The sequence below is a fragment of the Pelobates fuscus genome, chromosome 1 (genome assembly GCF_036172605.1).
Source record: "Pelobates fuscus isolate aPelFus1 chromosome 1, aPelFus1.pri, whole genome shotgun sequence".
Taxonomy (NCBI): domain Eukaryota; kingdom Metazoa; phylum Chordata; class Amphibia; order Anura; family Pelobatidae; genus Pelobates; species Pelobates fuscus.
The window spans coordinates 77,178,782-77,203,026 of record NC_086317.1 but is presented as its reverse complement, the minus strand read 5'-3'; the positions used below and the strand labels follow the sequence as shown (position 1 = coordinate 77,203,026).

Genomic DNA, 24,245 nt, shown 5'->3' with positions numbered 1-24,245 from the left:
GAAAATAAATATCCAGGCACACCTGAGGTTCCTGCAGTCTTTTTTATTTGAAATTGAAAGTGGAGACTCAATCTTTTATAACATTTGCATATTGTCAGTTGCAGAGCTACATGAGGCATTTGATTGCCTGATCTCTACATGTTTACATATTTACATAATAATCTAGTTTGATATCTAGTTCAACCTTTGACATGTCTTTATATGTAACATGGAGGTGCAGGGAAGCAGCGCCTGGAATATTGTCCTCAGATCCAAATCAGTATAGGAAATGAGAGGACAAACTGTAATATAGTGTAATATATTTTAGATTGCCGGTGATTTTAAATAAAACAAAATGCACTTACAAATTACAGGAGCAAATATTCAGCTTCCAATATATGTGAGAAAGAAAGGGAAGGAAACCGCGCCCTAGATATATAAATATGTAAAAATATATGTATATATACGTACACAAAGGTAGTAGTATATAGTCTTCTTATACAATTGACCTCAAAGAAAACATAAAACATAAAAACAATAATAGTGTAGTATATCGAGTAGGGTGGGTGGATAAGTAATGGTAAGTAATCCACACTCCAATATATGCTCGCGGACAGTACAATCCCCGTCTATGGCTGTGTTGGTGGTCTGTCTCCGTATTAGGAGGCATCTTTGGCAGTTGTGGAAATCTCTGTATATTTTTAAAAAAACAGATTAAAAAAGGTTAAAAGGAGGTTAAAAGGAGGTATTCACACAGGCGAAGAGCACGTATAGGTATTGCTCAATCCTAATAGGCATAGGTGGTATGATCCCCACCAAGGATATCACTGAGCGGGTCCTTCAGTTAAAAAATTCAAAGATAGGTCAGGAATCTCTAAATTGCATAAAATAACTAGCTTCATTTGTAAACAAATAGTAAAACCAAGTATACCAAGTGGGCGTTTCACCCACAGTAAGGCTTTCTCAAAGTGTACACTATAACAGACGCTGCTTCCCGACATCTCCTTTTTATATTCACTATATCAGTGTTCCCCAACCCAGTCCTCCAGGACCACCAACAGTCCAGGTTTTGTCAGTATCTCCATTGGAATAAAACAGGGAAATACATAGTTCCTGGACTGTTGGTGGTCCCTGAGGACTGGGTTGGGGAACACTGCACTATACCACCAGAAGGAAGGGACTAAGGGGGTTTCGAGCTGCCAAGTGCACAATACACAAGCGCCAAAAATTCAATTTCCTCTTTCCATGTCTTTATTTGTGTTTGATCCAAGAGAAGGTGAAAACACAATTTTAAGCAACTATCAAATGTGCCACAAAAAAGGGAAAAACCCTTCTTGACCCGATAATTAGACCCAGCAATTAGATATCTCTTTGGATCAACAAGTTGTTCACATGCATATTAATTGTATTTAACAGCTACGCTCTGCAGTGTATTTGTGTATCTTTGCATTCTGTCCTATGTTTTATACAAGAATCAGAATATTTCATTTATACCAATTACTTCTAGTTTGTGCAGTTACCTTTTGTGTGAAACCCTATTAAATGCCAAGTAGATTACACCCATTGTTCTATTTTTTTGCTCACTTCTTTATTCAATTATGAATGCAATTATGTTAGCTTAACAATTTTGCCTTTTGTAAAGCCATATTGGTTCTTACTAATGAGGCTCTCAGCCACTGAATTCTGTCCAAGTACGGACTAAATTGATAAATCTATTGCGGAAAGTGAAGGTCTCGTAGATTAAAAACTTGTCTCATAGATTGTACGCTCGTTTCTCACCTCTTGTCTCTGTTATATTCCATATGTAAATTGCTTGTCTAATTTTATAATTGTAAAGCACTGTGGAATTTGTTGTCGCTACATAAATGATGATGATAATAATAATAATAATAATATATCATAAGGGGAGGCCGGCCTGGAGGGGACCAAGTCAATGTCAAACCATTTGAAAACAAAGTACTAATCTTGTGCTTATGGTGCGTAGACTGATCATATAAGTTTGCTTCCTAATTCCCTAAACTCATCCTATAGGAGTCTACATCTTAACACTGACTCAGTCAATGGTACCTTCATGGATCAGGATGGCTTGTTCATCCCCCTCCAAACAATATATCCCCTCTGTCAACAAAATGCTGAACCTGAGCACCCGAGAGACCGCAAACTGTCCAGCTGAAGCGATCAGAGCAGCAAATAACCCTGTCTGCTTTCTTAATAATAGAGACATCTACCACCACATACTGTCTAGTCTTTCCTCCACTCTGGACCAAACCCACATCAGAGGGGCTCTTAGGAGGAGTACCGTACTCACGGACAACTATGTTGCCAATCCCAACATATTTACTCAGACTGGACGAACAATATCAGGATTATCTACACTCTCCTTCTTCCCTCTCAACCTGCCGCCATGTCTAACTGTTACATGGGTTAGGTAAATAATGTTTTTGATGCTAATGTTTTTACAGAGTCAAACACTGAATTCACCTCTCTTAAATGAGTACCACGTTGTACAGCTGATAACAGACTTGGGCAAATAATAGAAATGTGTGCTCGGGTATTTTTTTAGCTGGATATAAACCACAAAATGTTATAACCATGACAATATGTAAGTGCCAGAAATATATACACAAAAATGAATTTTAGGGATCCTGCTGATGTACCTAAAAACAGGGCTATGACATAGTGCAATGTTGTCCAATATAAATAAACAAAAACAAATATACAATATCACTCACAAATGGTTGATATAAAAAGCACCTTATGGGTGCCACCCACATGCTTTTCACCGGACTGTGTTTTTTCACTGTATTATTGAAATAGTTTTTAACGATATGGGTCCCTGAGGAAGTTCTCGGATGAGGACGAAACGCGTAGGACCACTTTTTTTTAGCCCTTTTTGTGCATCTTATTGCATTTTATTGTATTTACCAATAAACATCCTTTTGGAGACAAATTCCTGGGATTAGTTTTCAGTGTGCCAAAACGTTTATCAACTCACCCAATGAAAAGCCCCCTATTTTACATCGTGGGTGGCACACATAAGGTATTTTGTATCAACCATTTGTGAATGCTATTGTATATTTGTTTTTGTTTATTTATATCAGACAATATTGCACTGTGTTATATTCTTGTTTTTAGGTACATCAGCAGGATCCCTAAAATTCCTTTTTGTGTATATATATTTCTGTTCTGATTGGTTACTATCTGGGAGGTAACCTTGGGAGGCTGTGTATCTAAGATAAGTTTTTTACCTTGTACCTTATTCACAATTCACTGGTGTTTTATGTGGATTCGTCACATTTGAATATGTAAGTGCCAGTCTGGACTTTTTCTGCATTAAAATGAAACCAGCGGCTGGACCAAGAAGTTGTCTATCAGCTGTTTTTTCTGCCTATGGAACCGCAGATCAACAATCCTCTGCATATAGGGACACCATACTTACAGTTGTGTTCCTTCAAGAATCGACTGTGCTGACATTTCCCAGGGATGCATGTTTATGTCAAATCTGGAAAAGAGGGGGGTGGAGATCTTGTGATAAATGGCAGTCAGGAGCTGCTAAATGGGAAAAGCTTTGAAGATTTGCAACTACTACTGAAAATTATAGTGATTTGATCATCTTATGACAAATTATGCTATTTAACCGAGTTATGATAAGGATCCATGACAGCTGAGCTAGGGCTGAAATATAAATGTTTTTTGTATCTAGCGTTTTAGCGTTTTCTAATATCCTCTACCAAAAGACCTTTTACTACTTCTGAAAAGCTGACACTTGTTTTCGTGGTACCATAAAATGGTAGAATGATTGAGGTGTGTGAGGTGAAGTGTGATTATATAAGACTATACATATTTGAGGGTCAAAAAGGGTCAAAAGAAGAACATATTTGGTGAACGTCTATGTTACTCAATATTGCATAACACCCACATAATGTATGTATGTGTTATTCACTGTTGCATTAAAACCACATTATGCACCCACTTTATGTGTAAAGTTGTTTTCTTGTTGACACCACCACTTGAATGTCCATAGCTCCACTTATCTGAACATACAGTGTACAGTGAAGAGTCAGCTTCACGTTAAAATGGTCTCAGCACATGCACAGTTGCTTGTATTTAAAGGATCACTATAGGTTCAGGAACACAAACATGTATTCCTGACCCTATAGTGTTAACACCACCATCTAGCACCCCTGGGCCCCTCACGCCTCCATAAATATAGCAAAATCTTACTGTATTCAAGCCTGAAGCTGTAACTCTTCATGCTGTAAGACTCAGACTGCTGACATCATCAGAAGTTGTGGCCTGATCCAATCACAATGCTTCTCCATAGGATTGGCTGAGACTGACAAAGAGGCAGATCAGGGGCAGAGCCAGCATGATTCAAACACAGCCCTGGCCAATCAGCATCTCCTCATAGAGACGAATTGAATGAGGAAAGTTCAGTGTCAGCATGCAGAGGGAGGAGACACTGAATGTTTGGATGCATTTTAGGCAGCCATGACCCAGGAAGGATCTCTAACAGCTATCTGAGGAGTGACCAGTGAAGTTATCACTAGGCTGTAATGTAAACACTGCATTTTTTCTGAAAAGACTGTTTACAGCAAAAACCCTGAAGGTAATGATTCTACTCACCAGAACAAATTCAATAAGCTGTAGTTGTTCTGGTAACTATAGTGTCCCTTTAAATATTTTGGTCTTAAATTCGTAATTCACTATTGTTTTAATTTCTTTATTAAATATCTATGCATCCAGTTAGATAGTGTTTGTGGCGGAACCAACCTCGCCACTGAGAACTGGAGAAGCCTGGTTGCTAGCCTCCTGCCCAGTGATTATGGTCCCTGGGAGGTATTGCCCTTTAAGGGACTGAATTTGGGGCTTATGGACTGCTACCATAATGTACTGACCCTTTTGAACTATATTTGGGCATGTTTTAGTTTATATTGCTGCTGCTGGCCCTTTTAGAATCATCCGTGGACATATTGGGACGTTTTGGAATAATGTCCCTTTAAGACTTTGTAACATATCACAGTAATACTGTCTTAAATATTATGTAGGTATTTATGTGTTCAGTTAAACTGGGGATATGTAAAAATTTGTGTTTTATGTGTTAAATGTATCAGTATGTAATTTTATGTCTTTTACTGTCTTTTTGTCTGCCATGTGGGTAATGGCGTTTTGCCTCAGTCCTTGGAGATAATTAGATTCCTTCCCCAATTATCTCCAGGCCAGAGGGGAGGGATTGTGAGGCATTGTGGGAGGTAACCGGTCTGAGCTGGAAAGTCATGCTGACAGGGGTTTTAAAAGATACTATTACTAACTTTTGAACCCCTGGTCTGATTCATGCCATTTTTTAATATGTTGTTCCCCTGAATGGATTGATTGTGGATATGTATTGTTATGTGAATGTGATGTATGGTTTTGAAGTTACAGATATTGTGTAAAAGTTATGTTTTAAACTGTATAATAAGTGGATTATCTCTCAGGCTAAGGGGAGGGGGATGTGTGGGTTGTACCATATCTCGGATTGGTTATTTTATGCCTCCCCCTGGGTGTGGCCTGTATGTGTGATATGGAAATAAAAGCCAGGCTGGATGAGCCAGTCGAGAGTTCCTGTTTAACCCTCAAAGTGAAGTGTCGTCTCATTATTGGGGGAGGATTTATTGCATGCTGTTCCAGTTTGACTGCTAGGAGTGCAAACCTATTCGTATGGTTCCTATTCAACTGTCTACAGCATTCAGAGGCTTGAGAGGATTCATATGCTTCCCTGATTCGGTGATTGTGGTGTCGGCTAGAGTGCTTGGAGGCCTCAGGAAGCGCTAGGAGCATCCTTTAACGGAGATACTCAGTCGGGGTGCCAGGCGATCCGTTACAGTGTTGTTTTTTCTCTATCTTGTTTCTGCAATCCCACCTCCAGAGGCAAGAGTCTTCCATGAGAGCATATGTTAGCATGAGGCACCATTAGCTTTGGATGGTAGTACTATTATCTGTATTATGAACATAATTATGAATAAGACAATGTCATGGAGGCATAGCAACAAACTGAGAAATGTGGAGCCTCCAGGGACAATCCAGTTAGATTTCATGCATGATTATCTGTATATCCGAGATATCTGTACTGGTTTACTTGAGGCCCATTTCAGAGTGGCCTGTCCCTGTTATTCTAGGTTATATGTCGCAAGTACTTTATATGATATAATTACCAATATGGATACCGCACTCCCCTGGATCCCAGGGTGCAACTGGGCATGAGGTTGGCCAATCCTCACAATGTGATTTTCAAAAAAGTACTGATGGTCCTTGTGCTCAAGTTTAATCCAGTGGGCAGATTTATTGGAGCAAAATCGAAACAACGTTTCGGCCCACAACAGGGCATTTGTCATGCTTGTCAACTTTGTTTCGATATTGCTCCAATAAATCTGCCCACTGGTTTGAACTTGAGTGCCTGGACCATCAGCCAAATATAGGATCCGCCCCGGGTGCCAAATGCTCCAGGTGCGCCCCTGAATACAGGGTCTTTTTCTCATGCGAGAAGTGTTCAGTGGGGCTCTGCACATGGGCTGCCCTGGAAGAGCATTGAACCAGCATACTCAGTTTGAGGGGGATGTGCTTGCCACTGGTTATGACAAAACACCCCCCTCTCTGGCCTTGCCCTTTCTCACTGGACCACTATGATAAAAATGATATGCCCAATCCAGCCCTGAAAACATATCAATATATATAGGAGTTTCCAAAGTTACCTAGAGCCTCAGAAATGATCTGCTGTTTACCCCAAAACTGTAAATACCTCTCACTCTATAGGGAGCCCCACTGCTTTTATACTGGCCTTTATTTTTATGCACAGCTAGCCTTTCCCTTTTTACAGGTATTCATCTTTCTGTGCTCATTGCAGAGACCCCAGTCTTCACTACATCCCCGTTGATAGCCTGAAGCTTCTGAATAATAATTTATAGAAAACTGCTGAGCTTTTATCCTCCATGTGTTGTTTATTAAGCAATTCCACCACCCTCCCCTCCCTCTGATTGGCCTTAGGTTTCATTATGAGACTTGTTTTTCTAACAGGATTCTTTCTTCTTAGTGTATATATAGTTTTATGTTTTATTTGTTTGTTAATGGTAACTATGCAATACTAAAAAAAAAAAAAAAAAAACAACAACATACAATTGTGTTTGAAATCTTAAAAAGTACACTCCATGATTTAAAAGTAATATTCAAGTAAGTTCAGTGTATTTTTTTTTTTTTTTTACTTTTGATTCAATAAGAGAGATTTATAAAAACAAAATCAAGTTTTGTGGTCCTTTAATCTGCATTATAGCCGTACCGATTGATTGATTGACCGAGAAGACAAATCAGTAATTTAACCCCTTAAGGACACATGACATGATTCCCTTTTATTCCAGAAGTTTGGTCCCTAAGGGGTTAAAGGGATGTTTTTTATTAGAAGACAATAGCACCTATACCGTTCTTATTTAATTGCTCTATTGATCGCCAACAGAAAAGATCTTCAATATATATTATAATTATGCTCTGAAGAAATGTTTTGGTTGTTTTTTCATATTCTTATTAACAGTGTTGGTTTGTAAAATAATTAATTATTTGGTTGCTAGGATTCTTAATTGGCTAATGAGTGTGGTTACATGGTTCTATGCTTGTTAAAAGATGCAGTTAGACCAGGAAATCAATGTGCTGGTTTCTATAAGGACACAGGGGAAATTTATATTTAACAAATGATCCTACACAGATCATAGCAGACTCTGGTCATCTACAGGTTACCAGTAACAGGTTTACTATATCTTCGTTCCAAACAGACATGTATTTTATCTAATTATCTTAATAAACCATGGTCTGTAAAACGGCCAGTGAATTCATGTCCGATATAATAGAGATGCTGTGGTTGTTTCTGTAAATCATTCTTATTAACCTTTAATTATCCTGAAGGGAGACTAAACAATATGCATTCACATGCTCTACAAAATGATATTTATTTTGAGTTATTTTGTTATAATTAACCTGCAAGCAAATAAGATATAAGGGCAGATATTGTTTCCTAGGTATATTTCCAGACATGAAAACAAATGGCTGTATTTAATGGATTTAATTGTATTTGTGCCAAAAGACATATGGGTTACAAGTTCACATTCAGAAAGGTAAACACGGGGGAATGTTTACTTGTGGAAAAAACACAGTAAATGTATAGGTCAAAAGATATACTGTATGTATCTGAAGACCACTTTCTCCTACTGTAATATGTTCTGCAAATGATGTACAGTTTATCCCTCGATGTTTTATTTTACTACAAGGTAAGCATTGTGGGATGCAAAGTGCATTGTGGGATGCGGTGTGCTTGATGATTGAGTGCGAAAGTGTCATCTGCTCCTTTTACCGCTATGCCAACAGCAGAAAACAAAAAACATTTAAATTGTACATTTGCTTGAATTCTAGTTAACCATAGCTACAGATACAATGTTATTCTCTATGTAGTCTAACCAGGTAATTTATTATCACAAAATGTGCACAGTTATGATGTAATCTCATTAGGGCATTTTACATACTTTTCACTGTAATAATTAATACATTCAGTTTATAGAATATATTTTATTTTTCTGTTACCCCCTTTTTTTTTTTTTTTTTATAAACTCATTATTCTTTTGTCCTGGGACACTCAACCAAGGACATGGAGAGTAAGACACACTGGATGTGGTTGTGGTCATGGGCTTTAGATAGGAGCTTACAGAAAAGTGGTTAAAAAACAGAAAGACAAGTAAATGGCATGGGTGAATAGTAATGTTATCATATAATAATATAATAATTATATATATATATATATATATATATATATATATATATATATATATATATATATATATATATATATATATAAATAATAACGAGTAGTATAATCACTTAGTAGGGCAAAGCTGCAAAATTAATTGTGTTGAGTTTACTGAGATGGATTTGTGGTGCACATTGATATATTGTATCCCATATTCAATGGCTGTCAGTATTTGTTGCACTTTATGTTTCCTAACCAAATTATTTAAATGTTCTTTTCAGAAAGAAGTAACACTTTAAAGGGACACAATAGTCACCCAGACCACTTCAGCTCAATGAAGTGGTCTGGGTGCCAGGTCCCCCAGGTTTTATCCGTTCAGATGTTCAGATGTTTACATTGCAGGGTTAATCCAGCCTCTAGTGGCTGTCTTCCTGATACACTTCCTGTATAGTGTCAGGAAAACGGGTTTGTTTTCCTGACACTATAGTGATCCTTTAAGGGTAGCTTTTAAATGATAGTTTATCAATGTGAAGTCGAAATGAGAGGTCATGTGTAACCATATTTCAAGATAATGACAGAGGTCATCGGGGGCCAACCTGTGGGGGAATTTATCAAAGCAAAACATGCCCAGTTCTGTAATCAGGTGCAATCACCATGGAAGTCAAGAATATGGCCCTTTGAGATGTATTACTTTGCATCCAGAATAGCAATAAGGGTTTGTCAGAATTTTGGAACATTCCTTCTTTCAACCTCAGAGAAATCCTGAGGTAAAACAGTCTCATGTTGTGTTGTATTGCTATGTGTATGATATCAAATAGCTTATATCTTGATTTTCTTATTTTGTTAGGTAAAACAGATAATGGAAGAAGCGGTTACCAGGAAGTTTGTGCATGAAGATAGCAGTCACATCATCGCACTGTGTGGTAAGTAAACATAAACATCAGTATTTGAATTTCTAGACCAAACATAAAAACAAGTGGTTTACAATTTGTTTCATATCTTTGATAAGTCTGTGTTACTACACCTATACTACTCTCTCCCTTATATCTAAGAGGCTATGCCTACTATTACGTTTTTCTACATCCCTGTACAGACATACTTGCCTAGTCAATAAAAGACGATTTTATAACCTCTGCTACTTACGTATAGATATTTCTGTCCGCTTCATACTCTTGAAATTTTGCATCCTCTCAGATGTCCTGTACTGATTTTGTCACTATTCCGTATATATAAAAATGTGCTGATTTTTATTTTACACCTTGCTATACACTTAATCTTATGTGCAATGGAGGTCTCCAAAGTGTATACTGTCTCACACTTTGTCTTTAACATGCACATCCAAAATAAAGAATTATAAAAAAAAAAAAAAAAATAAGTTTCATATCAACCTTAAAAAATCTCAAAAGTTAGGCATCTGTTCTTTGGTAAACTTACTGTAATAGTTGTACAATTCACAATAAACTGATTTCAAACTGTATTCATACATTATAGACCTATATTATAAGCAAATGGATGATTTTGTGTGTATTCGTGTGCATCTGCAGCAAACGTTTTTTTGTTTTTTTTAACCAAATTCAAAGCAACAAAACTCCAAACGTACCTGAGCAAGCTCAAGAAGTGCTCAACAATTAATTTAATTAATTACACTGTTTTTAGTTACATACACTAAAAATGCAATAATCACTTCACTCTGAGTCTGCTTGTGCTCAGTATACCAAAGTATATACAACATGGTATATTTTAACATGTGAATATTGCCCACACTGAACACAAATATTTTATTTATGTACTTTCCTTTATAGATATACTTACAGACCCCCTAGACTTTACTCAAGAGTCTCAATAAAATGTGTACATCGTGGTGGCAAACAGAATCTACAAAACAAAATAACAAGCACAACAAAACACATTAAGTATCTGTGTGACACTGGAAAATAAGTATATTCCAAATGGCCACTCACAATTTTGAATCCATAGAGCGCTTGTAGTAATTAAACAGGTTCTCCGATTGGATCTAAATGTTTGCAGTCAGCTCAAAGAACCGGGTAGATGCACTGGACCATCATCACTCAATAGCTCATCACACCAATTGATATAACAAATGTATTCACTTATATGTAAGAAAGTTAAACCGCCCATCCACGATAAAAACAAATAGTGCAAGTAGTCCTAAGACTTTAATCTAATTAGACTTCCTCAGGGACATTTAATGTAGTAACAGATCACATAAAAGACTAAGTTAGGAGTTAGTTTATTTTTTTTCAACAACAAATATACAATTCTTAAAGTACTAGGCTATAGACACCAGAGCCTCCTATCTTCATTCAGAGTCTCCTATCTTTATTCAGCATCTCCACGCTCTGCATTGAGGCGCTGTATGTTCCCCATAGAGATGCATTGGATTGGCTGAGATCATCAAAATTGATTATCTCAGCTCTGGAGGCGTGTCAGCCGGAGCAAGACAGGCAAGTCGTTGGAAAAAAGTTACTTACTAATGAGCGGGGCTGGCACACAGCTCTGCAGAATGGGCGGTCGGCTCTGCAGAATGCGACCAGAGACATCTCAACCTGTTTCCCTGTAAGCTTGTCCTCCTACGCGGTCTCAACGCCGGGAGGAAGTAGTTACAGCTCCCTTCACTTCCTCCCACCGCTCAGAGATAGAGAGACAGGAGGAGGAGGGGACGGGTTGACAAATCCCCGGTGCCAGGAAAAAATTCTTAGTCGCCATGGCGACCTGGGATTTGTCGAGCCCTGTCTTACCATTTATTCTTACTACTAGAATGAGACTGTCAGGAAGTGATAAATTCTGTCTGTAAAATGGTCAACTAGACTAATCGCATAAACTGCTACTCCCGGTTTACATTGGAATGCAGCTTGTGTGTGTGAAAAACGTCATAAGTTGTATCTCACAGGTTGACAAAAAAATGAATAGGAAACACACTCGAGTGTGAATAATTTACATTTTTTCAGCGCAAATCTGCCTGTGGCTGCATAGCACATCTGTGTTGAGAATTCCTATCTTACAGTATGTTAATTTAAAGAGCATGCAAATGTGAAACCGCATACGTAAATGTGTGCTCGTTTCTTTGCAAAAAGAAAACTAAAAGGAAAAGTATTGGATGGAAGACCTCAATTTTTTTTCCAGTTTTTGTTAAATTTGAAAGTAAGGAATCGAATCGATACTGGATTTTTTCCCCCCTTAATGTGTTTTATATATGAATCTATTAAAATAGGTGGTATATCCACTTTACATTGCCTATTTAATAAAAAAAATAATAATACTAATGATATTAAACAAAATACTGCTCTGTTTAAGTAAGAATATAACCAGTATGCTGAGCACCTTTTCAGATACCTTCTGCAGATATTGTCAAGGTAGTTTGTATGCCGCCGATGGATACATTTATCGCAGCTTCTTGTGAACTATATTTAATATGTAGTCAGTAATGCAGTTCACAAATATCTGCAGTTAAGCTTATCTTCAGCATATGGATCAAGGCATACAGTATACGTGTGCAGGAGTTGTCCTTGGTGCTGAAAAGACACTTAGATTATCATAAACCTCTTCAGCAAAGTAGGGTGGTAAGGCACGTATTTATGTGCTATATGTATAGCCGTACTGGTGGCTGGCCTCCCCGGGAAGTTGAATTGGACTTGGGTGCAGGGGGTGCAGATTGTTAAAGTTTCACACTGATCACTTTTTAGTATAGTTCTTTCACTCAACACATGTGATTAAATGTGACATTTAATCTATTTTGGTTAGCGACCATCTCAGAATGTGTATATTGAATTGCATACTGTATTTTTTATTCATATAGTTTTTTTCTGGTATGTACCTTTATCAAATGTTTCACTTCTAAATGTCTTTAACTACCCCCTGATGTTGGACCTTGCTAATGTACAAAACATGACAAAATAAAAGTTGTCAAAAAAGCTTTCTTTGGTAAAATCTGGGATCCTCGTTTAATTTTGCGATCAGTGCTATAAGAGAGAAAACTAAACTCTTGAGAAACCTTTGTACTTATAATAGCAAAGTAAATCAATGTAAATACATTGAATTACCATAAAATCAAGTAATCCGTGTTTGGCATATTAGGAATACAAAGTGCTATAGCAAGACATTGAAGTTTTATTGTATAACATACTTAAAATGTATATTGGGGCTTATCTATGTGCTTGGCGTTGATCTTCATTTGTTCCTTGGGAATGAAAGCTAGAGAATTTAAAGAAAGTTTTACATTATGAAGTTGTTATGGTGCCAGGTGGACCCTGGGAGCACTATCGTATTAGGGGTTAAACTGTTTTCAAATGGTTTAACCACAAAGTTTGCCTCCAGCATTGACCAGCAAGTTCCTCAGGCGGCAGCTGGCTTCTAAATCTCAGATACAGGAGGCATGAAGAAGCACTACTGATTAGCTTACAGGGGTCAGCGGACGCTCTAAGCCAGTCAGTAGCTCCCCATTAATAAAAAAGGTATGCTTCTTGTTTATCATTGTGGAGTTACAGAGAGCACAGCTGACTGCGCTAGGCCAATCAGTGGTGACCCTGCCCATCAGCTCTCGGGACTTCCTATACCTGAGATTCAGAAGTCGCATGCCACCTGGGGGATAATGCTGGAGGCAAACTTAGGGGTCAAGAGTGCACTAGGGGGGCCTCCTGGCACCATAACAACTTCATTTAGATTAAGTTGTTATGGTAACCAGCGTGTCCCTTTATGGAAAATTACAGAGAGTAAATCAGGACAGTAGTGACAATAGGCAGAATTGAAGTTTACATATTCAAACTGATTTGTGAGCAAATGGTGTATAAACCAGGAGATCACTGATACCACTTAGATGCCAGCTCATATGACAATTAAAAAACATGGTTCAACTAAACTGATGCTTTATTGCTAATGTGTGATAAACACAGATAATTGCCAAACACAACTGTAATTATGTACCATGAAATTACAACAATCTATATTTTATTACAAGAACCCTGTAATTATTAACACATTTGCATTTTGTCTCCCTGCACCATTTTTATATGTTTCTACTAGAACTGTTGCAATGGATACCATTTATCATTATATAAAACATCCTAAAAAGTCATATTGCTTTTTTTTTTTTTTTTTTTGCTGAATTTCTCTGATAAACAAACACTGCAAGTAAGGCCATGCAATTTGAATATCATTAATATACATTAGTTGAGGAGTAGGATTTGCAAGTTAAATATTTTTAAATATGGGCATGACATCTGCTTTTATCCAGTGCTGTGGTACAATTCTTAAAAAAAACGAAAACTGGAAGCTTAAAAAGTGTTTTTATTCGGGTAGGTTCTTCATTTGACGAATTCCAGCAAGTCAACGTTTCAGTCCCTCTAGGGAACGTTCATCAGGACATCACATCTTGTGATGTCCTAATGAAAGTTCCCTAGAGGGACTGAAACGTTCAGGGCAGGCTAAACCCTTCCCTAGGCCACATATATAAAGACCATCTGATTCTTTCCTCACTGAACGAGGGATGTCCCCAACATATAAGTAGACCCCAAGCCACAATGTAAATATAAAAATATCAGCGTTTCATCCACATTCATTTCATATCAGAAGGGGAACCCCCTACATTAATTTAAAAAGGGGCAAACATATTTTATCAATCACTGCCCTGAGGGACCAGCGCATCCAATTTTCTTATCCAGATTCCAGAATGCTTCACATTGTATTAGAACCATTGAACGATCGTCTACTGTTTTCAAGGGGGGGATGTGGTCAGTAGCCACTAATTTAAGTGTAGGTAGTTGATGATTATGCTTCAGAAATGTTCAGCTATTTTGAGCTTAGATTTGAAATTCATTTTGCATTCCCTTTAGTGAATAATCCTGCATGTGTTTAGACAGCCTGGTTTATGGTGCAGGAAAATAGATTTCCATATAGGTTAATTCCATAGACCTGATAAAAGTTCACTGCAAGTAAAACCGACGTCAAAGGAACTGAAAAAGATTGATTTTGGCTGAACCTTTTTACGTCATAAAGTAGAGGAGAATTCATTTTGCTATTTCTGTGATTCTCTCTTATTACAAAGCAAGATCACTGGGTGAAGAAGATTCCTGAGTCAGAGTGATAGAAATGGACGCAGGCAGAGCATTTTTCCTTTTGATCTCTTCCGCTTGCTAATCCCTCTTTTCTTTCTTAATTAATGTGACTAAAGCATTGCTTTTAACAGCAGAGAACACAGTGTACCTGCGTGTTAGTATGGAGAACAAAGTGTAATCAGCATGCTACGAGCATGGACTGGCACTCTCTTACAAGAATAAGAAAGGCTAGCGGACTAAAATTGGAGACAGGTTTAATTAGCATGACATTTTAGTAAACTGGACTACTCCCTGCTTTAGTACCATTTAGAAGGATCACTGTGAAATTGTGATCCTACTTCACATACAAAAGAAAGTAATGTTCCTTTTTTTCTGTTCTGTTGTAATCCATTCACCCTGGTAAGCAGAATTGAAGTGTTTATACAGGGTAGCTAGTCAGTGAAATATGTTCCGTGGTGCTATCTATCTATCTATCTATCTATCGATCTATCTATCTATCTATCTATTATTTTTCATTTTAGCTTTTATTCCTCTTTGGAAACATATGGCTTTAACCCCTTAAGGACCAAACTTCTGAAATAAAAGGGAATCATGACATGTCACACACGTCATGTGTCCTTAAGGGGTTAACAGTACTCTGATAATATAGCACAAGACTTTACAAATTCCTGGCACAATGTGAAATACACTAATTGTCACTGACAGAGTTTTTTTACTATAATGAGAAAGTAAATTCAAAGTTAATTTCAAATATAGGGTAAAAGTAGCTGAAATGGAAAAAAAGTAAGATATGCTTTTATTTTAGCTACACTGACATAACATTTTAAATTACATTTTAATTCTTATTTTAGTAAATAATAAGTTTGTTATGTAGCCTTTTTTAATATGTTTGTTGGTCTCATGAACAGTGTGGGTCAGTTGCTTAAACTGTTTAATTCGCTCACAAATTCCAGGCTTCCATTATACTGGTTAAGGGACCTCTTCCTACTGTCTTGAAGTCTTTAACCTGTTTGCTCTAACAATGCTGCATTCTCTAATACTAACCCACTATAAGTACCCTTTAGCTTTAACCTAAAATATTATTTATTATACACTGATCAGCCACAACATTAAAGCCACTTGCCTAATATTGTGGTGGTTCCCCATGTGCTTTGATGCATCAAGATATGGACTCCACAAGACCTCTGAACATGTCCTGTTGTACCTGGCACCAAGACATTAGAAGCAAATCTTCTTCTAATATGGAGAATTTGGAGGCCAAGGCAACACATTGAACTGTTTGTCATGTTCCTCAAACCATTCCTGAATAATTTTTGCAGTATGGTCCGGTGCATTATGCTCAATGAAGCGACTGCCATCATGGACAACCATCTCCATGAAGGGGTGTGCATGGTCTGCCACAATCTCTAGGTAAGTGGTACAAAGTAACATCCACATGAGTGCCAGGACCCAAGGTTTCCCAGCAGAACACTGCCTCTGCCAGCCTTCTTTACATAGTGCCTCCTGCTGCCGTCTATTCCCCATATAAATTAAGCTAATGTACCCAGCCATTAACCTGATCTAAAAGAAAACATGATTCAATGATTCATCAGACCAGGCAACCTTTTATTACTTCTTCATTGACTCGTTCGGAAGCTCACGTGCCTCTTTAAAGGAGCTTTCAGTGGTGGACAGGTGTCTTCTTGAGCACTTTGCTGCGTATGGGACTTCATAGCCGTAGAACGGTCAGACTGCGATGCTATGTTTGTTTCTATCATGACCAGCATTACATATCGGAACAGATGGGCTAGCCTTTGCTCCCCACGTGTATCAATGAGCCTTGGGCACCTATGACCCTGACGCCGGCTTAACAGTTTCCTTCCTTACACCACTTTTGGTGGAAGTAACCACTGCATACAGGAAATACTCCACAAAACTTGCCGTTTTGGAGATTGCTCTGACCCAGTCATATAGCCATCATTATTTGGCCCTTGTTAAAGTCACTCAGATTTTTTTGCTTGCCCATTTTTCCTGCTTCCAACACATGGAATTCAAGAACTGACTGTTCACTTGCTGCCTAATATATCCAACCCCTTGACAGGTCCCATTGTAACGATATAATTAAAGTTATTCACTTAACCTGTCAGTGGTTTTAATGATGTGACTGATCAGTGTTTATGTATTTTATTATTGCTCAAGAAGGATAAAATGATACATATTAGTAAAAAAAAAAAAAAAAGAAAAAAAGAAAACTGCTTTTTTTTTCATTATTTAAAAATAATAATTTTTATTTTTTTTAAGGCTTATGCTGATGTAGGCAACAAGCTGTTTGTTTTCTCAGTAATCATTACCCAGACTGTGCTTGATTCTCTATTTGCATTAGGTGGTAATTACTTGTCATGGACTCTGGCTGGCTTGCATTATGTGTAACTTCATCCACTGTATTTCATTGTACATTTACCAAAAATATATCATAAGCCCTTAACCCCTTAAGGACCAAACTTCTGGAATAAAAGGGAATCATGACGTGTCACACATGTTGTGTGTCCTTAAGGGGTTAAACGTTTTCCTAATGTAAAATACTGAAAAAATATCCTGCACGGTTCTATCACAAATTTGGAAGTTCAGTATAAATAAATATTTCCAAGTGAAGAATATGAAAATATGTTTTTTTTTTTACTTGCTATATATCTTTATTATTATTATATTTTTTTTTAGTATATATATTTTATTTTTAATAATGCTCTAAATAAATATAAATGTTTGTACATTTATAATTCTTAACATGATCTGTGTTGTTTCTAGGAAACAATTTTTTTTTTCAAATTGCCGTTCAACGTGTTCTGCACAAACACAGAGAACTCCAGAAGACGTCACATGTTTCTATGACACATTAGTGCATGCACCATTGCTTTCTCTCCTTAATCTTTGTTGTCAGAGTATTGTGACTAGGTATACTTTATATCTAGATATACTTCTAAATGTGAATTGTGAACATGTTTCATTTTATGTTAAGTACATGAGTCATGACTATGGCATTTTATTCCTGTATGATACATAATTCCACAATACAAATGAAGAACCCTCAAACAGTAACAACATATTACAGATGTGTACTTTATTCTTTTGCACTTGTATTAAATATTACTGTACTCTTTACTTTAGCCTTATATCAGTAAAAACACATCTTAAATGGAATCTAGAGACACTTTGACTCAATGAAGTGGTCTGGGTGAAGGAAACGGCTCAGCTGGTATCACACTTTACATTTTGTTAAATTGCTTTGTTTATGCTAATGACTTTGGGCTGTATGTCAGTTTAGAAGTAATTAAATTTTGAAGAACATTGAAGTTTTTCTTGAGTAAACTTTTTAACCCTTGCAGGATGGCAGGGGAGTGGGGGGAGGCAGTCAACTAAAAGGTGACAAGAAAACTATAGCGTTAGGAATAAACATTTGTATTCCTAAAAGCTATAGTGTCCCTTTTAAGGACCTCAGATCAAGCAGAGTCACTGGCTAAAAGCTGAAGTCACCAATGAAAAATGTATTGTGTTTTACTGTGAGTTAATTGTAACATTCATAGAAGGACAGGTCTGTGAGGGTTTTTTTTTTTTTAAACAAAGAGAATATATTATGCTAAGTAGATCATACAAGGAGGAATAATGTATTCCTGCAGGTTGGAAACATAAAAATCTGTCTTCTCAGCTGTGTTTATTAAAAGCCTGGTGGCAAGTCTGATTCTCCTGCTTGTTTTGTCTGTTTGTGTAAAGGTTTCCAGCTGCAGTCTGCTTGTTCAGTCATGGCAAACCTTCATAGCATTCAAAGGCACGCAATATATGGAGAAGCTGCTTCCTTGGGCCCATTCGGGATATTATGGGTGGGGTCAGAAAATACAGCAGTCAATGCAATTCAATATGTTAGGGCCATGGTACAGCGCTACGGAGTCTGATGGCGCTATATAAATAATAAAATAATAATAATAATAATGGTGAACACAGCAGTAAATACGTACCCGGAAAACAACTTGGTAAAGACATTTCACGTTTTATCCCTAATTGTTCCACGTTCAGCAATCTGAAGTAAAATATTTGGGTTAAAAAACACTAAAAGGGGCCCTGAACCGATCTCAACTAGGAGTGGCATATTGATGCTGACACCTCGATAGCGTGTTTCTAATATTGACACAGCACAAGGATTTCCAACACCTAGTTGATTTCGGCTCAATTGATTCTCTAGATAGCTAGTTAGATTAGTATCTATGCAGTTGTTGCTGTTCATCTTTGTTCAGGAGGAATAATTTGTTTCTGACAAAATGCTTTAAATATTGGAACGGATGTTCCATGTCTTCTATTCAGGTGACAGGAGGTGATGATTAAAGATAATGGGGAACAGCCTCTGACTTATTAGACTCTGCTTACTCAACCCCTTGTTATCATCCTGACCCCTGAAACAACATGTCCTGTTTAACACAATAAACCTGTAGCTAAACGAATGTTGGAAACTATTTTAAAAAGATCTAACATCACCCTCTGATGCTGTTACCCAGTACCCATCATACAAGACAAGACAATAGACAGGATACTCTTTTACTGTATCCAAGATCTGAGGCCCCATGCTAAGCTTGTCTGTGTGGGTTATACCATATAAAAGGTTCAAAATTGTCCCAAAATCTTATCATGATTAGGAGATCTGAATCTCAGCAGCCCCATGTGTCCATAAGGACCAGCCTCCTCAGCTTAGTTTGGGGATCTTGACAGAGTGCTGTACCATGGCCCTAACATATTGCATTGCATTGACTGCTGTATTTTAATCATGTCAAGTCAGAACATATAAGGCCATCAGTTAGATTGGTGAAAGAGGTTGCCTGTGTGAGGGTCACAAAGTGTTTATTAATTTAGCTTCAGAAGTAGCAATACAGTGGGAATACTATATTGTAATGTAGGAATACCCTGTTTAAATACCCAACAATATTGCCTAGTTTCCTCCTGAATGATAACATGGTGCATGTGTCACTAGCCTATAGAGTTGTTTTTCCCCCCATGTAAAAAAATAAAATACATGATTGATTTTAAGTTTCGGGTCTTCCAAATCTTTACCAACATTACTTTATGCTCATGGTCAGAATGTGCTCTATATAGCCAATTATTATATTTGACTTTTCTTAGACTTGCGTCTTTGGCTTGTCTCTTGGTTGTGGAACTGTTTGAACAAGTAGCTCACTGGAGCAAAAATAATCGATGTGACAAACAATGTATGTCAGTCAGTAAGCCGCACCAGTGACAGCTACAATTCCAACCAGAATTAACAACCTAGTGATCTGTAATAGGTTTTACTAGTCCCCAGTGCTGTATTTTTCCTTTGCATAGAAATATCTGACCAGCATTTTACAATTAGTAGTGCAGATTAAAATAATAATACTATAAGTCTCTATCTGTAAGGAAGAGTGTGAGAGCACAACATTCCATCAGCTAAGAGAATGTGGCACAACAAAGGCTTGTCAGACCCAGAAAGTGTGCCAACTTGAGGTACATATATTATCACATCTTGGGGTACAAGCAAGACAATAGGAGCCAAATGCATGGTACTATAAATACCACTAAGGCAACTCTGTTTTTTAATATTAAACCTCCTCAACTCTCCTGAACTGCTTTTTGCAAAAATCATGTTACACACCAGGTCCTTATCTGTAAAATATTTTCAGAAACGAAAAATTATCATTAGAGCCTTTATTTTTTTTAAGTAAATTGAATTAGCGTTATATTATTATTTTTGTTTATTTTCTTCGTTCCTTGTGTTCCATTTCTATGTTCCTCACCATCCCTTTCCTGCTTCCTTAAGAATGTGAGATAAGCTATTACAGAGAGCACTGTGGGTTTTGAGATGGTGAAGCTATATGAGAAGACTAGTATATAATCTGTACTACGCCATCAACAGAACCCACTGTTCATCTACATTAAAGTGAAGGTAAGAGACCTGGATGCAAGGTGTTGCTTTGTAGTGGTCTAGTGTGACAGTCATTTCTGTCCGCAGAGGTTGAGGTCCTTGTTTAGAATGGACACATGTTCGACAAGGGGTAGGCAACATTTGGCACTTTAGCTGTTTTGGACTACATCTCTCATAATGCTTTTACAGCTATAGTGATGGCAAAGCATCAGGGGAGATGAAGTCAAAGAAAAGTCAAAATCAGAGTTCAATCCAGGTCAGAATAGGTCAGTCCAGGACGTGTAATGCACAAAAAGGCATGAGACAGGCAAAATAAGCTGGACTGGACCTCAATGGACTGAAACAAGTAAAAAAAGTGAGATCCTTAAAACGCAATGATTGAGAGCAGGATTACTGAAACAAAAGATAAAAGATAAAGAAATAAAAAAGTGAAAGAGACAAAGACATAATTGCTAAAATACAAAAAGATTGATAAGAAATATAAAAACATAAAAGTGCAACATTTATCAGAAAGTAGAAGAAGTAAAATGTTAAAATGTAGGGTAATGTTAGGAAAATAGTTTATTTTATTTTATTTTATGAAAAAAAAAAGCTTTTATATGTGTGAAAACCAAATCAAAATACCTGATAGGTTGAAAAAAGCAGACTAGATTGGACAAATGTATTTCTACTGTAAAATTTATCTTCAGCTCTTTGTATCCATAAAGGCACTATGCCAGTGATAAGCAAATATAGCATGTAAATAATTAATGACAAACACATTTAGGCATACAGGAACAATAGGTGATGGACCCTGATATTGTGGAATTACATGTGTAAGATACTCTGATTTAACCTAATTCTGCAATAATTGAATTTGCATGTGTGTATGCACACCCTGGTAATACAACAGTCAACTGATTTGTGTCATTCATTATTTATGAACTGACATATTCATTCCTCCGAAATGGATTGGGATATGTTGACACAAACGAAAAGCTGGCACAACGGAGTCAGTTTGTGGCGATAAATTACCTCCGTGATATTTAATTGCCTTGCATACATTAGCTAATTACAAATGAGTTTTCCGTGAAAATCTGTGCGTTAGTATTTAAATGCAGTCTAGACACCTGTATAGAAAGCAGCATATACCACCGATGAAACTAGAGCGTTTATAACATTATTAACACTGTCAATGTCATATTGATCAGCAACTTAGAGTTTGTATCCACCGTTATCTTCTTTCCCACATGTGATGCCGTATTCTAAAATAGTGCCGAGTGTGAAGTAGTTAACAAAATACAGATTCAATTGATCTTCATATCTAAATAAAGGCAAATTATTAAATGAAGGATTTGTTCCACTGTGTGTTAGATCCCAGTCATTAAGACTGATCTCCTGATCTAAAGCTCATAATGTAATGTGATTTGAGGTTTAATTGTCTCTTCTGCCTAGAGCTTGAGCAGAACTGTTTCTTCAATCAAGCCTTTATTTGCTTCTATGTTTCTGCTATCCTTCATCCGATCTGTGTACTGAGGGCACACGCTCAGACCTCATCTATTAAAACGGCTCCCAGATGTAGATAAATAGGGCCATGGGTAGTATAAAAATCAGACCTCCATTTCACTAACATTGGCTCACTGAGTTTGTGGTTCCCATATAAATTAATGAACCTGTTGATGGTGGAGGAAAACACTTTTTGACAGTATGTGCAGCTCATAGGATGTAGAATGGAAAACAATGGCAGGAACCCTAAATGAAATTATATAAATTCTACACAGCAGTAGAAAATTTCATTATTTTACAGTAGTTGGTTTTCATATTTTTCATTTAATGTGAGCATTTTTAAACAGTATTACTGTTGCACAACACTGGCAACTACCAATAAAAATAATTATATTATTATAATTATTGCCATTTATATAGCGCCAACAGATTCCCTAGTGCTTTACAATATTATGAGGGGGGATTTAACTATAAATAGGACAATTACAAGAAAACTTACAGGAACGATAGGTTGAAGAGGACCCTGCTCAAACGATCTTACAGTCTATAGGAGGTGGGGTGTAAAACACATTAGGACAGGAAATAGGAATCAAATAAGGTTGGAGTGAAGCAGAGCTGGAAGGGATAGTCCCTTTAGGAGAGAGCAAGAGACAGATATGTAAGGTAGAGGTAACTCTGGGAGTCCATAAGCTTTCCTAAAGAGATGGGTTTTAAGGCACTTCTTAAAAGATGCAAGACTAGGGGAGAGTCTGATGGCGGTAGGCAGGCTATTCCATAGGATGGGAGCCGCCCGCGAGCAGTCCTGCAAGTGTGAATTGGCCATACGGGTGCGAGCAGCGGACAGGAGAAGGTCACGGGCAAAGCGGAGAGACCAAGAAGGGGCATACCTATGGATCTGTGAAGAGATATAAGAAGGGCTAGAATTGTTCAGTGCTTTATAGGTATGGGTTAGCACTTTGAATTGACTTCTATAGGATACATGAAGCCAATTTAAGCACTGCGAGGGGTGAGATGTGAGAGGACCGACTAGAGAGGAAAATCAGTCTGGCGGCAGCATTCTTTACAGACTGTAGCGGGGCAATACGGCTTTTGGAAAGACCAATTAGGAGAGGGTTACAATAATCCATGCGGGAAATTACTAGAGCATGGACAAGCTCCTTGGTAGCATCTTGCTTAAGAAAGGGGCGGATGCGGGCTATGTTTTTGAGATGGAATCTACAGGATTTGGCAACATTCTGAATGTGAGGCTCAAAGGTAAGGTCAGAATCAAGTATGACGCCAAGACAGGATGAACTTATGTGGATACCACTAACTTGAGGGGAGAGCGAAAGAGGAGGATCAGTAGTAGGAGGAGGAAAGACAAAGAGCTCAGTTTTAGAGAGATTGAGTATCAGAAAGTGGGAGGACATCCAGTCAGAGATGGAAGAAAGGCAAGCAGTGACACGTTGCAGGACGGAAGGGGAGAGGTCCCGGGAAGAGATATATATCTGGGTGTCATCAGCGTACAGTTATAAAGAGAAAATAGAAGAGGACCAAGGACAGAGCCTTGGGGGACTCCAACCAAGACAGGATGAGGGGAGGAGGTATCATTAGAAAAGGAGACACTGAATGATCTTTGGGAGAAATAACAGGAAAACCACAAGAGGACAGAGTCTCAGAGACCAAGTGATTAAAGAGTTTGAAGAAGGAGAGCATGATCAACAGTGTCAAAGGCAGCAGAGAGGTCAAGAAGAATTTGTTTGGAGTAGTGGCCTTTAGATTTAGTTGCAATTAGGTTGTTAGTAACTTTGATAAGAGCAGTCTCAGTAGAGTGGAGAGGGCGAAGGCCAGATTGAAGAGGGTCAAAGAAAGAGTTGGAATTGAGGAAGTGAGACATATGGGTAAAGACAAGTCTTTCCAGAAGCTTTGAGGAAAAGGGAGCAGGGAAATGGAACTATAGTTAGAGGGGGAGGACGGGTCAAGAGATGTTTTGTTTCAGGATAGGTACTACAGTGGCATGTTTAAGGTCAGCAGGAACAACACCAGA

At 37.6% G+C, this 24,245-nt stretch overlaps 1 protein-coding gene across 2 annotated transcripts in view; it reads left to right on the top strand.

The window, feature by feature from the left end:
• Positions 1–24,245, top strand: part of SGSM2 (small G protein signaling modulator 2) — a 373,891-nt gene that overhangs the window by 117,168 nt on the left and 232,478 nt on the right. For both annotated transcript variants that reach the window (XM_063449885.1, XM_063449878.1), the window contains exon 2: positions 9,591–9,666. In XM_063449885.1, coding sequence (XP_063305955.1) covers positions 9,591–9,666 — 76 coding nt within the window. The remainder of the gene's footprint in view (positions 1–9,590; positions 9,667–24,245) is intronic.